Genomic DNA, 16,465 nt, shown 5'->3' on the forward strand with positions numbered 1-16,465 from the left:
ATCACTCGCCTCTTCCAGCAGACTGGATAATGTCCATTTTGGAAACAAGTTTGTTTATACTGTCCCATCTTCTCAAATATATATTTTTATTTCAGTGGACAGATGGGGATATGCATATTACTAGGATCTCCATGAGTACTCGGGCACGGGTCAAGTCTGTTCACAGGACTCGAGTACCCGTACAAGGAATGGAATAGAATAGGATAAATATTAACGTACCTATATCTAATTAAGTTTCAAGCAATGTGCAAAGGAAGAGCATTTTCATTTAATTTGGCACCCATGTTCAGCGCAGGAATTAAGATATATAATACTATTTTACTTTATTCCTTAGTCTCGTTATCAAGTGTAAGTGTCAAGTACTCAAGTCTCATATTTTGGACTTGTGGAGACCCTACATATTACAGTACTAAATGTATTAAAGTCCATCGAATTCATTGTAAAGCTGATTTAGCATTAAACAATGGGTTTTTTTTAACTGATAGAATTTATTACCAATCAGACTGACAATATGAAGTTGGAAGGCATTCACATGTCAACTCCCCCCCCCCCCCCATCCCTCCATCCTTTGAAGCCCAATATCCACAAACTGACTGATTTGTTGACAAATTTCTTGGTTTTTCAAAGTTGAGGCAGACAAGTAAGAAAATACATTTTAAACATGCCAACATAGAAACTGTTCAACAGTCATTGCAGCTTTTAAGTAAGATAAAAACAAAACAAACAAGTTCACAGTTGAAAAACATTTAATATCTAGGTTCGTTTTGCTAACAACATAAATGGCAGCTACCACATCTTTATAAAATTACATAATTCATTTGTTGACATGCCCTATAAAGTAAAAATATTGAATAGAACATGAAATATAACACTGCAAAAAGATACAAGTAATGCTGGGTAAAAATAATAAACATCTAAGAAACTGCAAATAATTTTTTTGACTCTTACAATAGTTTTTGAATCTGTCGGAAACTGCTCCATAAAAGGAATTAGTTACTGTGAATATATGTTAAGATGGGCATACCTTGGAATTGAAACCAATTACCACAATCTGAATGGTTTGGAAGACATTCTTGGGATATGTCTCGTTAAGTCTATATTACTATTTTGAAAGTATCATGACAGAGTTACCAATCAGAAAACTTAATCCAATTGTTGTATATTCGAGTCATTTTATTTCAATCCATTACATCGAAGTCAAAATAAACGCAGACATATATTGGTGATTTTTATTTTAATACTTTTGTTTCTTTTTACTGAAATGTTACATTTGAATATCTTGCTTTTTCAATGTTTAATAACTATCAGAAATACGGGAATTTAACAAAGGAACTGAAACATTTTATATCCAATCTGTTCTAAAACTATTTGGTTGGGCAAGTTCTGAACTATTATTAAAATAGTAAATTTAATGTAATTAATACTGTACATTTGGACAACCGTGACAACAAGTAAAGGCTAAACAACTAAAAAGTTTTGATTCAGGTAAAATTAAGATCATGAACATTTTATAAAGAGAACATGACCACTTTAAAAGTTTGGGATGAGCAACTGTTACAATGTGTTTTCACCGAGAATATAATGGTGATCAATTATTAGAGATTAGAAGTAAAAACTGAGCCAAGGACAGGACACAAGCGACATCATGAATGTTATAGTAAGTATAAAATTAGGATTCTTCGAAAAACATTTAAGACAATCGGTTAGATAATAAGACAATAAAGAGAAACATGCTGCCATTTTGTTGCCTGCAAAACTGATCTACGGTTTACCACCTTCCAGTAGCAGATTGTGTGCACGAATTTGTGCCACAAAAAAATGGGGTAAAAGCTTGGGTCTATGCTCATATAACATTGTTTTTACTCAGCTTAAACTCGAATCTGAACTCTTGCCTGCTTGCAATATGTATGGTATTAGATTAAGACAGAGTCCAGACTTGACAGCTTTAGAAACATAAATCCTGGACTCAACATCTGGGCTAAGCATTTAGATGAAATTTTTAGTTGTTAAATTTTTAGTAAAGCTGCTTATAAACAATAATTAAATAATAGCAGTGGTATTTCAAACAGGGGAAATAATCCCAAGAAAAAAGGAAAACAATTATGCAATAATAAGTATTTTTAGCTTACATACATTAATTACTTTGAACCAAAATAACATTGTAGAACTATAAGGTGAAGAAATTTAAAATAGTTGACATTTTTGTTCATTTGGGTTATTTGTAAACTTCAGTTTATCAAGTTCAAGAGGAATATTTCCCTTTTTTTTGTTATTGCTAGTTATTGGTGTAACAAAAGGCTCGAAACTAATAAATGTGCTCAACTAGGCGAAGGTTATTTGTTAAGACAACATTTTAAAATTTTATTTGTAGAATCAGGCTTTTGTTAAAAAGCGACAAACTCATCCTGTGTTGAAATAAGACCTTATTTTGTGAATACACACTTTATGTCACCCAAAATAGAATACGTCACACAGAAAATGTATAATATAAAACTGTTGCAGACAAACTTACAGACTAATTTTATTGCTAAACATTGTTATTAAACCAACTAGTATGATGCTTTCAAAAGAGTTCAGACCATATCATTATCTGACTTTGGTAGAGATAAAATAATTAAACAGAATCAGACAACTACATGATGAACAAGAAAATGTAACAATGTATTAAAACTAATTTCATTTGCTTAGAAAAGTTGGATTTATTTTAATAATTTATGCAATATGTTTTTAAGGAAAAAAGATATCATAAATTTACTTGACACGTTTACTGATACCAACAACCATAATACCATTTTAATTATGTGCCACATTGCAACATAATATTTTATTATAATCTGAGTTCAAAGCCAGGTGGAAGGCACATCAAGCTCTGAAAAACAAAAACAAGAATACAAAAATTGTTATTTCTTTTACCCTATTATAACAGCAAAACTGCAGATAATAAATACATTTAAATATGTGACACAAAATAACCAAACAAACAACAGAGTTGAACAATACCATAACAAAATACTATGTGCTCTACAGCTCAAAATGTTTAATTGTTTATGGTACTCCCAACAGTGTAGGTTTATTACCCTACTGACTAGAGCAACGGGACATGCAACAAGCCTACTTGAAAATACTGCACTCATTTTGAGTGATGTTTGCATACTTTTATCTCTTAGAGTGTGATTTAAACTGCGTAATGTTACATTCACTTACATTACATAGGAAAAGTCATGCAGGGCTTCTAGAATTTTATAAAATCCAATAGCAATGGGATCAGTGATTTCTTTTTAATTTACTAGCCGCGATTAAAAATCCACTAGCCCTACTTTACTTTAAATTAATACAATTTTACTAAACAATAGTAATAATCAGATATATGTCACCTAAAGGGGGGATAGAGCTTAAAAACAGTAACGTTGGGGTGGGCAGAATATTCACATATATAAAATGGACTTAACTGCAACATTTGACTTTGTTTCTTCTTTTTTCACTAACTGTCAGGATTGGCAATAGCAGTTATTTACTAGCCCAACATTGAATATAACTAGCCATGGGAGTAGGGCTACCACAATCTAGAAGCCCTGGTCATGGTCACAGCGGAGTTTTTGAAAATTCTTTTCTTTTTTAATAAAGCACAAATTATTTTAACATGCTTTGGTTTTATCATTTCAGGAAAATGTGGAATTATTTGTTTAGTGTTTTTAACCATACGGTCCTCACTGACATCATTAAGACTATAAAAACATTTCAGGGTTCTGTCCTAATCTCTATTTCAAACCTCTACCGCCTTGATCCATTCTGCTCTGGTGACTGTGACGATGACCCTGACCCGGACTCTGAGCGTGAGCGGCGACTGTTTTTCTTTCTTGACTCGCCATCAGTGGATCTTGACCTACAGGTAAAAATGACGCTCCGAATAAAACAATATTTAAATAAACTGTTTAAATACCCTAATAAGAGTCAGTATAACCAAATGAAAATACATCACATACAATCCCCAGCAAACAATTCAAGTATTTTTAAACATTTGACCCACCCCTCCGATATAATTTGCTGTTCTTCATATTATTGTAGTTGACAAGCTACATACACTTGTTTTGTCAATATGACATTCTGAACAATATAAACTGTTGCTATCAGTGGCTGCAAGACGTTCTCAAAAAAGTTACAGAATATTAACATAAATCTCCCTCCTCCCCACCAAGCTTAGCTCTTATTGACAAAGTTCTGTAGATACCTAGAAATATCAAGCATGCAATATTTAAAAAATAAATAATGCTTAACCACATATTTAGACCTCTGGGAAAACCCCCCAAAACAAAACAACCCAGATAGAACAAGCAAATGCACACACACAAACACAAAAACTAATTCTAAAATATTGTATCAAGAAGATAAAATAAACACAAAACAAATATCCTAAAACAAAACAATACCCCACATTACGCAACAAAAATGAAGCTTGTAATAGGTAGTGATATTGACCTTTTGTGACCTTTACCCGCGCACTACCAGTTACCTGGACCTAGACTCAGAGTGACGTCTTTTTTGTGGCCGCCGTTCTCTTGAGTGTGACTGTGACCGCGACCTAGACGAACTGGATGACGACCCAGATCGAGAGTCAGATGACCTGGACCGAGATGACGACCGTGACCTTGAGCCAGATGAAGAACTAGAATGTGACTGTGACCTTGACCTTGACTTAGACCTAGACTGTTTTGTAATGGCTGCCTTCAAATCTTCATCATCACTGTCCAAAGCATACTTTGACAAGTCAACATCATCGTCATCATCATCATCATCTTCTTCCTCCTGAAACATCAATAGTATAAGTATAATAGACGAGTTACAAACACACCATTTAAAAAAAAAAGGAACTATTTATATCTTGACACCCCAGCGCATATTGCTTAATCACTGGTAAAGGTGTCACAACTTTCAGGTGCAGATCCAGGGGTTTGTGAAAGAGAAGGGGGGGGGTGGCGCCAGGCATCATAAGAGGTGTTTGAACACAATTTTTTTTTTAAATTAAAAAAAGGTGTGCAAGCCCCTCAACACTCCCTCTGGATCTGCGTCTGGCTTTGGAAAGATAAAGGATAAAAACTACAAGCAGGTATGAAAAAAGGCTATAACAGATATGTTTGCAGTATGTTTTTGATTTTAACATCATTTTGTTTTTTTTTCTTGAAAACAGGAAGTAAACAAGCCCATCAGTAATGTCTGCATGTGAAGTTACAGGAGGGATCTAATAAAACCACTGACCATACAAGTAGTAAATGCGTATATTTATAGGACTTAATAAAAGTAATCACAACATTTTCAGTTCAACACATTACTTGGCTCTCGATGCCAAACATAATTCCTAATGTAAACAGAGAATAATATATGAGTTTCTGTGTGATACCATCTATCTTACGAGTTGTTTAAAAACGTTTTTAAACAATGAGTTGAGAGATAAATGGTATCACACAGAAACTCATATCTTATTCTCTGTTTACATTAGGAATTATTGTTTAAAAATGTTTTTAAACAACTTGTAAGATAGATGGTCTCAAACGGACACGAATGTAGTATTCTATTTCTTACATACCTCGAAACAATGAAAATGTAAACAATATAATGAACTAAATTATGTTGTTATAGAACGTAATCTAGTTGTGTCATGGTGTATGGATAATTGGCTTTAAGCATACATACCATGTCATAACCAAATCACTACTGTACTAACAGATTAGTTTTCCTTAAAAAAATAGAGCACTCTAAAACATTTGCCAACCACTCGGAAAATGAAATTGATGAAAAGTGAACATCTTAATGTGGTGAAGCATTGTAATAATACAGCTAATTTTGAATTTGAATGACGTCATTATTCCAATGACGTCACTTTACATCTCCTTACAATAACACTAAACTGGGTCATGACCTCTCGGGAACGATCTCCAACATACGTTGAATATGATTTTGATACACAACGGTGATCTCCTACACGGGTGTGTAAGAAATAAAGAGTGAGAGGCCACTAAAGTCAACAAACTGAAAACAGCTACATTACCTCTTCGTAAGCTTTGTCTTTTGAAACCGCTTCTTCATCACTCTCCTCTTCTTCTTTTTCACCCATCGCATCCTCTCCTGCATTTCCATCTGCATTGGAACCTGACTTACGCTTCTTTCTGCCAAACTACAACACAATGTTAACAGAGTGATAGGAACAATACGCGACAAGCAGTAACCTAGGATCTAAACAACACAAAGTTAACGGAGTGGTAGGAACAATACGCGACAAGCAGTAACCTAGGATCTAAACAACACAATGTTAACGGAGTGATAGGAACTATACGCGACAAGCAGTAACCTAGGATCTAAACAACACAAAGTTAACGGAGTGGTAGGAACAATACGTGACAAGCAGTAACCTAGGATCTAAACAACACAATGTTAACGGAGTGATAGGAACAATACGCGACAAGCAGTAACCTAGGATCTAAACAACACAATGTTAACTGAGTGATAGGAACAATACGCGACAAGCAGTAACCTAGGATCTAAACAACACAATGTTAACGGAGTGATAGAAACAATACGCGACAAGCAGTAACCTAGGATCTAAACAACACAATGTTAACGGAGTGATAGGAACAATACGCGACAAGCAGTAACCTAGGATCTAAACAACACAATGTTAACAGAGTGATAGGAACAATACACGACAAGCAGTTACCTAGGATCTAAACAACACAATGTTAACAGAGTGATAGGAACTATACGCGACAAGCAGTAACCGAGGATCTAAACAACACAAAGTTAACAGAGTGATAGGAACAATACGCAACAAGCAGTAACCTAGGATCTAAACAACACAATGTTAACAGAGTGGTAGGAACAATACGCGACAAGCAGTAAACGAGGATCTAAACAACACAATGTTGACAGAGTGATAGGAACAATACGCGACAAGCAGTAACCTAGGATCTAAACAACACAAAGTTAACAGAGTGGTAGGAACAATACGCGACAAGCAGTAACCTAGGATCTAAACAACACAAAGTTAACAGAGCAGTGTTCGAGATTAACGGTATCCCGATATCCCGGGGATACCAGAATTTAATTTTGGATACCAGACTTCAAGAACCCAGTATCCCACTGGGATACCATATAATACTAAATTCTCAGGTGGGATACCAGATTTTGAAATGTTAGTATCCAACTGGGATACTGGCCACAAATTTTAATCTCGAACACTGCAGAGTGATAGGAACAATACGCGACAAGCAGTAACCTAGGATCTAAACAACACAATGTTAACAGAGTGATAGGAACAATACACGACAAGCAGTTACCTAGGATCTAAACAACACAATGTTAACAGAGTGATAGGAACTATACGCGACAAGCAGTAACCGAGGATCTAAACAACACAAAGTTAACAGAGTGATAGGAACAATACGCAACAAGCAGTAACCTAGGATCTAAACAACACAATGTTAACAGAGTGGTAGGAACAATACGCGACAAGCAGTAAACGAGGATCTAAACAACACAATGTTGACAGAGTGATAGGAACAATACGCGACAAGCAGTAACCTAGGATCTAAACAACACAAAGTTAACAGAGTGATAGGAACAATACGCGACAAGCAGTAACCTAGGATCTAAACAACACAATGTTAACAGAGTGAAAGGAACAATACGCGACAAGCAGTAACCTAGGATCTGAACAACACAAAGTTAACAGAGTGAAAGGAACAATACGCGACAAGCAGTAACCTAGGATCTAAACAACACAATGTTAACAGAGTGAAAGGAACAATACGCGACAAGCAGTAACCTAGGATCTGAACAACACAATGTTAACAGAGTGATAGGAACAATACGCGACAAGCAGTTACCTAGGATCTAAACAACACAATGTTAACAGAGTGATAGGAACTATACGCGACAAGCAGTAACCGAGGATCTAAACAACACAAAGTTAACAGAGTGATAGGAACAATACGCAACAAGCAGTAATCTAGGATCTAAACAACACAATGTTAACGGAGTGATAGGAACAATATGCGACAAGCAGTAATCTAGGATCTAAACAACACAATGTTAACAGAGTGATAGGAACAATACGTGACAAGCAGTAATCTAGGATCTGAACAACACAATGTTAACAGAGTGATAGGAACAATATGCGACAAGCAGTAACCTAGGATCTGAACAACACAAAGTTAACAGAGTGATAGGAACAATACGCCACAAGCAGTAATCTAGGATCTGAACAAGACAATGTTAACAGAGTGATAGGAACAATACGCGACAAGCAGTAATCTAGGATCTAAACAACACAATGTAAACGGAGTGATAGGAACAATACGCGACAAGCAGTAACCTAGGATCTAAACAACACAATGTTAACAGAGTGATAGGAACAATACACGACAAGCAGTTACCTAGGATCTAAACAACACAATGTTAACAGAGTGATAGGAACTATACGCGACAAGCAGTAACCGAGGATCTAAACAACACAAAGTTAACAGAGTGATAGGAACAATACGCAACAAGCAGTAACCTAGGATCTAAACAACACAATGTTAACAGAGTGGTAGGAACAATACGCGACAAGCAGTAAACGAGGATCTAAACAACACAATGTTAACAGAGTGATAGGAACAATACGCGACAAGCAGTAACCTAGGATCTAAACAACACAAAGTTAACAGAGTGGTAGGAACAATACGCGACAAGCAGTAACCTAGGATCTAAACAACACAAAGTTAACAGAGCAGTGTTCGAGATTAACGGTATCCCGATATCCCGGGGATACCAGAATTTAATTTTGGATACCAGACTTCAAGAACCCAGTATCCCACTGGGATACCATATAATACTAAATTCTCAGGTGGGATACCAGATTTTGAAATGTTAGTATCCAACTGGGATACTGGCCACAAATTTTAATCTCGAACACTGCAGAGTGATAGGAACAATACGCGACAAGCAGTAACCTAGGATCTAAACAACACAATGTTAACAGAGTGATAGGAACAATACACGACAAGCAGTTACCTAGGATCTAAACAACACAATGTTAACAGAGTGATAGGAACTATACGCGACAAGCAGTAACCGAGGATCTAAACAACACAAAGTTAACAGAGTGATAGGAACAATACGCAACAAGCAGTAACCTAGGATCTAAACAACACAATGTTAACAGTGTGGTAGGAACAATATGCGACAAGCAGTAAACGAGGATCTAAACAACACAATGTTGACAGAGTGATAGGAACAATACGCGACAAGCAGTAACCTAGGATCTAAACAACACAAAGTTAACAGAGTGATAGGAACAATACGCGACAAGCAGTAACCTAGGATCTAAACAACACAATGTTAACAGAGTGAAAGGAACAATACGCGACAAGCAGTAACCTAGGATCTGAACAACACAATGTTAACAGAGTGAAAGGAACAATACGCGACAAGCAGTAACCTAGGATCTAAACAACACAAAGTTAACAGAGTGAAAGGAACAATACGCGACAAGCAGTAACCTAGGATCTAAACAACACAATGTTAACAGAGTGAAAGGAACAATACGCGACAAGCAGTAACCTAGGATCTGAACAACACAATGTTAACAGAGTGATAGGAACAATACGCGACAAGCAGTAACCTAGGATCTGAACAACACAATGTTAACAGAGTGATAGGAACAATACACGACAAGCAGTTACCTAGGATCTAAACAACACAAAGTTAACAGAGTGATAGGAACAATACGCGACAACCAGTAACCTAGGATCTAAACAACACAAAGTTAACGTGAAGCAATAGTAACCATGTGACTTTGCTATCTTTATATAGTGTTCTGTGTTGTCATACTGTTTTAGTCTATATATAAATAGTAATATATAACAAAACCTGAAACTATTTGTTCATTCAATAGTACGGTAATGATGTCAATGTATTCGTAGCTTGTCAAATTCTTCTGTTGAAACCACTTCACATTCACTGGTGTGGTAATTCTGGTTTTCGGTCCAAAACAAGTAAGTTGTTGAACAATAAGTGTGAACTGATAACATCTCACTGCCTTTTATTATCAGCTTGACAACTGTGAATGTTTCAACACTGTTTGAAGCATCGTCATAATGTCAGTTACTTACCAGGTCATAATCATCGTCTGAATCATCTCTCTTTATGTATTCTACGACCTCATCCCGCTCCATGTAACCACCTCCAAACCCTGAAACACAACGCTGGGTAATCTGTCAACACATTAAGACAAAAGTTTGTTTTGTTTAATAACACCACTAGAGCACATTGATTTATATTAATCATTAGCTATTGAATGTCAAAAACTAGGTAATTTTGATACAGTCTTAGAGAGAAAACCTGCTACATTTTTCCATTAATGCAAGAACATCAATTTAAAAAATAAAAATGTATATATTAATACTATACATAATTTAAATATTTTTGATGTAATTAAATTAGCCTCTATTTTATTTTTAAAAATTAATTTAATGCATATATAAATTACTAATATATTGAATAAATAATTTTCCTTTCTGCTTTTTAATCACTATGCATTAATGATACATTTTGTTACAAATCACAACTTAAACAAATAGTACTGAGTACTATGTAAAACAACAATAATTAAAAATACCTTGTAGCATCATTAAATTGTTTCTTTAATTTTTTTTCACAAATTATACCTTTAGAAATATTTGAGATTGGCCAACTGTTAACTGATTTTTAACTTTCTACTAACAATGTGGATTAGTGCTGCATTAACATAAATGAATGAGATCCTTGTCTGCAGAAATCATTTGACTATTCTTTTCAATTCTTCTTCAAACTTTTGACACGATCATGTTTTATTATGTAACATAATACTTTTCTGTTTTCATGGTGGTGACCATGATCACTGATGTAATGATTTTAATTCTGAAAAATCGAAGGCATATAGTGACTATTTTGCACGAATCATCCCATAGCGTGTCCGTGTTATTAACTGATCATCAATCAGTAATACGACTGATCACAAAACTACATCTGAACAGAAAAACTAAGCTTACCAGTTCTCTGTTCAACCTTGCCGTATTTTGGTGTGTTACACATATTGCATGTCATTCTCCGGGCCCAGTTCACATTACCACAACTGTAACAAAAAAAAGCTCTTGCAATTAATAAATATGAATTAAATCAATGAAATTATCAAATTAGTTGCAATGACCTAATATTTATCCAATTTAGACAGGATCTGGTGTTCAGAGGATCGCGTTTTAGAATTTAGAAAATACAGGACCATGAAATTTGGCCAGTTTTGACAGGATTCCTGTTTGTTCAGTGTTTGATTTAAACTGGTTTCACTGCATATATATGAGGGTAATGTGGTATAAAAAATATCTGAATAATTTTTTTTACATTCATTAGCATTCATACGATGAAACTTGTATTTGCATTATAAAATGATGGTTATACAATATGAATAATATTTTAACCATTTTAGTTGTGAATTGGCAGAATAATTAGACTGGTCCATTTCTATCACTAATCAAATGCTTTAACCTGCTAATCAGGGCTGTCCAGACCATGAACTTTGATGTACCAGCCATTGGACACTGGTTGGGGTGAGAGTTCTACCACAGCTGCGTCCTGCAATTATTAGTTACTAACCGACAGCTAGAAAACTGCTCACCTTTTACACTGCCAGTCATCTGCACTAAATAAGCCTTTACTTTTTTCAGCCATCGCCTTTCCAATCTCATGTCCTCCTTTCTTGAAAGATGTGCCATCTTTTTTCTCTGTAAATAAATCAATACTTCTATATGAACTTCATGCAGAAGAGACTTTTTAATAATAATAATTAATAATAATAAAAAGAGAAGTTTTCATGACACTAAACATTCCTTTTTGACATGCAAATATAGGTAAAGATATTTAGGAAAATAAATGAGATGCACAAATGTCAGATCATCAGGCAAAATGTTTGAAATCTCACTATGAAGTGTTTTATCATTTACACTTCTGGCTTTTATCAAACTTAAGGTTATTATCATTTAAATTTTAGGCTGTTATCAATTAAACTTCTGGTTTTTAACACAATATTACCAGATGCTAACAGACCATTAATTAACATACCTAGATAATAAGTGGTACTATACAGGTGTATTTTAAAGTTTCATTACAGGACTGAAATGACAGAAACAAATATTGTATTTTTCACTTCCTTCCTTCTTCGTTATCTAAAGATATATAAAACAAATGGAAATATGTGCATGTAACTGATGAATTCCATTATTTACATCACTATTACAGATATTACTATTAAAAATGAAAACCTTTTTTATCGGACTTTGGCATGCCACACTTGTTACAAGCTGAACGGCGGGCAAAGTTCACGTTGGCACACCTGAAATTAATATATTACAATGCCATTAAATTGGAACATCCTCATTGCTGTGACATTCCACTCATTTCAGCAACAATGATTTTTGTTTAAAAGAAAGAAAGAAATGTTTTATTTAATGACGCACTCAAACATTTTATTTACGGTTATATGGCGTCAGACATATGGTTACGGACCACACAGATTTTGAGAGGAAACCCGCTGTCGCCACTACATGAACTACTCTTTCTGATTAGCAGCAAGGGATCTTTTATTTGCGCTTCCCACAGGCAGGATAGCACAAACCATGGCCTTTGTTGAACCAGTTATAGATCACTGGTCGGTGCAAGTGGTTTACACCTACCCACTGAGCCTTGCGGAGCACTCACTCAGGTTTTGGAGTCAGTATCCGGATTAAAAATCCCATGCCTCGACTGGGATCCGAACCCAGTACCTATCAGCCTGTAGACCGATGGCCTAACCATGATGCCACCGAGGCTGGTGATGATTTTTGTTTAGTGCCTCATGCTACATGGATACACAGGGTACAATATTTCAAAATCTTATGTAACCAAAAATCAGTTCACGTGAGTTTTACTTAGGTAACCAATTGTTCACTTACATAAATATGGTTCTCGTAACTGATGAGTTAGGCCTACCTAATCCTAAAACACTTGAACTACGGTTCTGTGAGCATGGTGGTTCAAATATATTTAAAACATAAACTGATTTTCACTTTCTTTACTGATATATGGTACTTCTAATGTTAGAATGTAATTGTTCACTACATAACTGATTGGCGGTTCTCGTAATTTTCAAGTTGCGTAACTGACACATAAACAGAACTACGGTTCTCGTGAAATATTGTGCCCTGGATACACGGACTAGCTTAGATGTCCTCTAACTGTATTCTGTTTAAATATAATATTATGTGATAATACGGCTAGAGTTCACTCGGAATAATTTTCAACAACCGAAACAGTCGCCAAGTACTGGGTCTAAAATACACAAAATTTTCCAAATCTGATGCCACAGACATTTATTTTGATCTTTTTCTAATTTACTCATAAAGAAAACTTAATTTAAAAAACTATTTTTGTCTGTCATTGGCTGTACTGCTGTCTAGTTATTAAAGTCACATGGTTGTAAAGTCTGCTGACAAAACTCTCTTCAGAGATACTTGACAACAATATATGATCCTTATACATTTTAATAATTTTATAATCTATATTAATTTCTGTATGTCTGTTTATATATTTATTAAAACTCTGAATGTATCATATATTTTTTTAACCAAACAATTTTACCATTATAACCACTCGTTTGCTCAACTTATAACATAATTGTAAGACATTTGAATTGTTATATTCGTGTTCCAAAATTGTTGTTTGTTAACATTGATTCGCAACGATTCCATTTTGTAATTTTCCTTATAATATTTAAACAATTTTTATAAATTATTTTATGTACTAATTTTGTTGAACACCACACGTTTAGAAAAAATACTGCAAACTTTTGTTTTGAAAAGTTCTAGCTGTAAGCTATACCACTAAACCTTTTACTCACTGAAACAGGTGACATATGCTAGTTAACAATATTTATGGCTGATGCACACTAGTATTTGATGCATGTGCGGAAAATTTGGCTACATAGCACCTAGGTTAGTGCTTATTTAAGCACAGAAATACTTATAAAAAGAAAGCTATTTGGATAACAACTGTCCGTTTATAAATATTGATATGCTTTAGAACTGCATGCTTAAAAGCTCACCGAAATTTGTCTCCCATTGCTAATAAAAAAATTGTTCCATTTATGAAATATGGATATGAAGTGAAATGATGCTAAGATATGTTATATATATATCGTGTACAAAGCCAAAATGATGACTAAACTGTTAACAACTACAATAAATTACTCTCCTACCTTTAATTAGTTAGATTTCCCACAAATTTTGTCCAGACACAAATCGTGAAAAAAACATTTCAGTGACATTCCACATACAAAACTGTGACTCTAAGAACGATGTGATATGCGCTAAGATATAACGCATTCATCATGACGTCAGATTAATTACGTCACATACTTAGGAAGCTTCCACCCCTCTTGAAGAGTATTCTATAAAAAAGCAAAATGGCAGATGGTGAAAAAATGCACGTTTTGTCCCAAGGTCAACGATAGTCACTTTTCGTATCCTTGTTTTGGCTTCGTACAAAATAAATATTGCATATCTCACCGTAATTTCACTTGAAATCCATATTGCGTAAAACTTTTTAAAAATACAATTTTTTAATCACACAATTTTCTTCAAACACATTCAGGTCCATCAGTAATGTTCAAAAAATAAGAATTTCAACACCAATTTTGCATTGGAATTTTTCCAGCATTCTTAAAACGGATATGTCATGTACCCAGTTTATGGTTATTGTAAGGAGATGCAAAATGATGTCATTGGAATACTGACGTCATTCAAATTCAAAATTGCTATATTATTACAATGCTTTGTTACATTATTAAAATAAAAACTGGTCTAATAACCATGACCCATGTCAAAATTCTATAACAAGCTGTCAACGTTAGTTACTGGTCGATATGTTTTTATTTTTAATAATTCTGGACAAAATATTAATATTAAAGTTTTAAAAGATGAAAGAAATAAAAAGTACCTTTTGTCAAATATATCATAGCAAAAAATTATTGCTAGATAGTCTTTATTTATTCAATATTGGTGTATGAAGCAAAAACAAGGGTGCGAAAAGTGACGGTGGTCGACATTAGGAGATCTTAACAAAGTTGATACAGGTGATCAATATCATGAATATGATTTCAGTCTAATATGTAAGTGGAATACTAGTACATGTCAATGTAATGGGTTGTTTCACGATTTATGTTTGGACAAAAAGTGAAGAAAATCTAATGGTAATTAAAGGTAAAAGTTATAGGATATTAAACAAGCTTCCATTTCGTATCATGTTTATGTCCCAAGTGAAATAATTTTCAACTGTCACGAGCTTTAACAAGTGACAATGAAAATTATTTCACGAGGGACATAAACATGATACGAAGTGGTAGCGAGTTTAATATCCTATTTATTACCCATAATCGATCTTAATGTATATCACTCATATCATTTCGTTGACGTTCCTGTAAGGTTGTGCGCCAATTGATGACGTCATCGTGTGACGTCCCACTTGGCATTCTAGTGGGACGTATCACTTTGATATGTACGAAGATATTTTTAACCATATGGGTAATAAAGTAATTTATTGCAGTTGTTAATAATTTGGTTCAGACTTTAGTGCTAAAAGAGACTGTCATGGACATGGACCTTGGTGTTTGAAATTAAAATGGAAATAATATATTATAAAAACAAACACTTCTTTGTCCAGGTTTGTACTAATGTCGGTGTACATAATAGTGATGGTGGGACATATCTGTATTCTACAATGATAAAAAATTTGGACCAACATTACTAAAAAAAACCTTTTTCTGCCAACGTTTGGGGGGTCCAAAGATTCAGGGACGATGAGGTTTGGGTCCGAAATGCTGCCCATTTATTAAAAGCTGTTTACAAGTTGTTATATTTTCCCGTAATCGACGGCTATGCTAAATAAGCCATCAAATATTTTAAATGGACACCAAGATAAAGTATACAATTATGCCTACTTAGGATCAGAACAAATCCAATCTCCTTCATTTGGCTTGAAGCGCCCCGAAGTCGACATTTTGACTAATTCTGCATTCGTACTACGCTGTATGGTTTCACAGTACTTAATTAAATGTTTCCGGTTGATATGTCGAAGTGCAACATAACGCAACATAGAGCAGATTGTCAGTGCAGTACATTAAAGCGTCTTCTGGTGATAAATATTATGTTATATATTATTATCGAATTACCGCTATATACAATGCATCATACGCATAAACATACTGTAGTTGATCACCAATATGGAAGTAGTCCTACATAATTAAAGCTGAACTATGTTATATACTCAAAGGCAAAAGTTATATTGTGACATGGATTGTTTGGAGTAATAAATTTGTGAATGGATTTATGTGTGACGGTACATGCTCTTAATTTCTTTTCGCCTG

The 16,465-nt window shown here is 34.5% G+C and overlaps 1 protein-coding gene across 3 annotated transcripts; it reads right to left on the reverse strand.

Annotated features, from left to right (window-relative positions):
- Positions 1–728: 728 nt before the first annotated feature.
- On the reverse strand, positions 729–16,118 carry LOC121374271 (zinc finger Ran-binding domain-containing protein 2-like). Of its 3 annotated transcripts, XM_041501309.1 has the most exons (10): positions 16,040–16,106; positions 14,300–14,491; positions 12,330–12,400; positions 11,687–11,792; positions 11,064–11,146; positions 10,146–10,225; positions 6,044–6,169; positions 4,511–4,803; positions 3,776–3,883; positions 729–2,869 (listed from the first exon to the last, which is right to left on the reverse strand). In XM_041501309.1, exons 3-10 carry the CDS (start codon positions 12,349–12,351, stop codon positions 2,863–2,865), a joined length of 825 nt encoding a protein of 274 aa, XP_041357243.1. In that variant the 5' UTR covers positions 12,352–12,400; positions 14,300–14,491; positions 16,040–16,106; the 3' UTR covers positions 729–2,862. The 3 variants fall into 3 exon arrangements, with proteins under 3 accessions (XP_041357243.1, XP_041357241.1, XP_041357242.1); XM_041501307.1 differs by lacking the exon at positions 14,300–14,491 and having other exon boundaries at positions 16,040–16,118; XM_041501308.1 differs by lacking the exon at positions 14,300–14,491 and having other exon boundaries at positions 3,770–3,883; positions 16,040–16,118.
- Between the last annotated feature and the right edge of the window lie 347 nt (positions 16,119–16,465).

The sequence above is a fragment of the Gigantopelta aegis genome, chromosome 6, assembly GCF_016097555.1.
Source record: "Gigantopelta aegis isolate Gae_Host chromosome 6, Gae_host_genome, whole genome shotgun sequence".
Taxonomy (NCBI): domain Eukaryota; kingdom Metazoa; phylum Mollusca; class Gastropoda; order Neomphalida; family Peltospiridae; genus Gigantopelta; species Gigantopelta aegis.

Bases quoted from the DNA above. Each gene is read 5' to 3' on its own strand.
- LOC121374271 (XM_041501307.1), bottom strand. From the start codon at position 16,098: ATGTCGACTTCGGGGCGCTTCAAGCCAAATGAAGGAGATTGGATTTGT. The intron at 11,793-12,329 runs GTTTTCATTTTT...ATTTATTTACAG, and splicing joins GCCAAAGTCCGATAAAAAAG to AGAAAAAAGATGGCACATCT. The intron at 4,804-6,043 runs GTAATGTAGCTG...TTGATGTTTCAG, and splicing joins AAGACAAAGCTTACGAAGAG to GAGGAAGAAGATGATGATGA.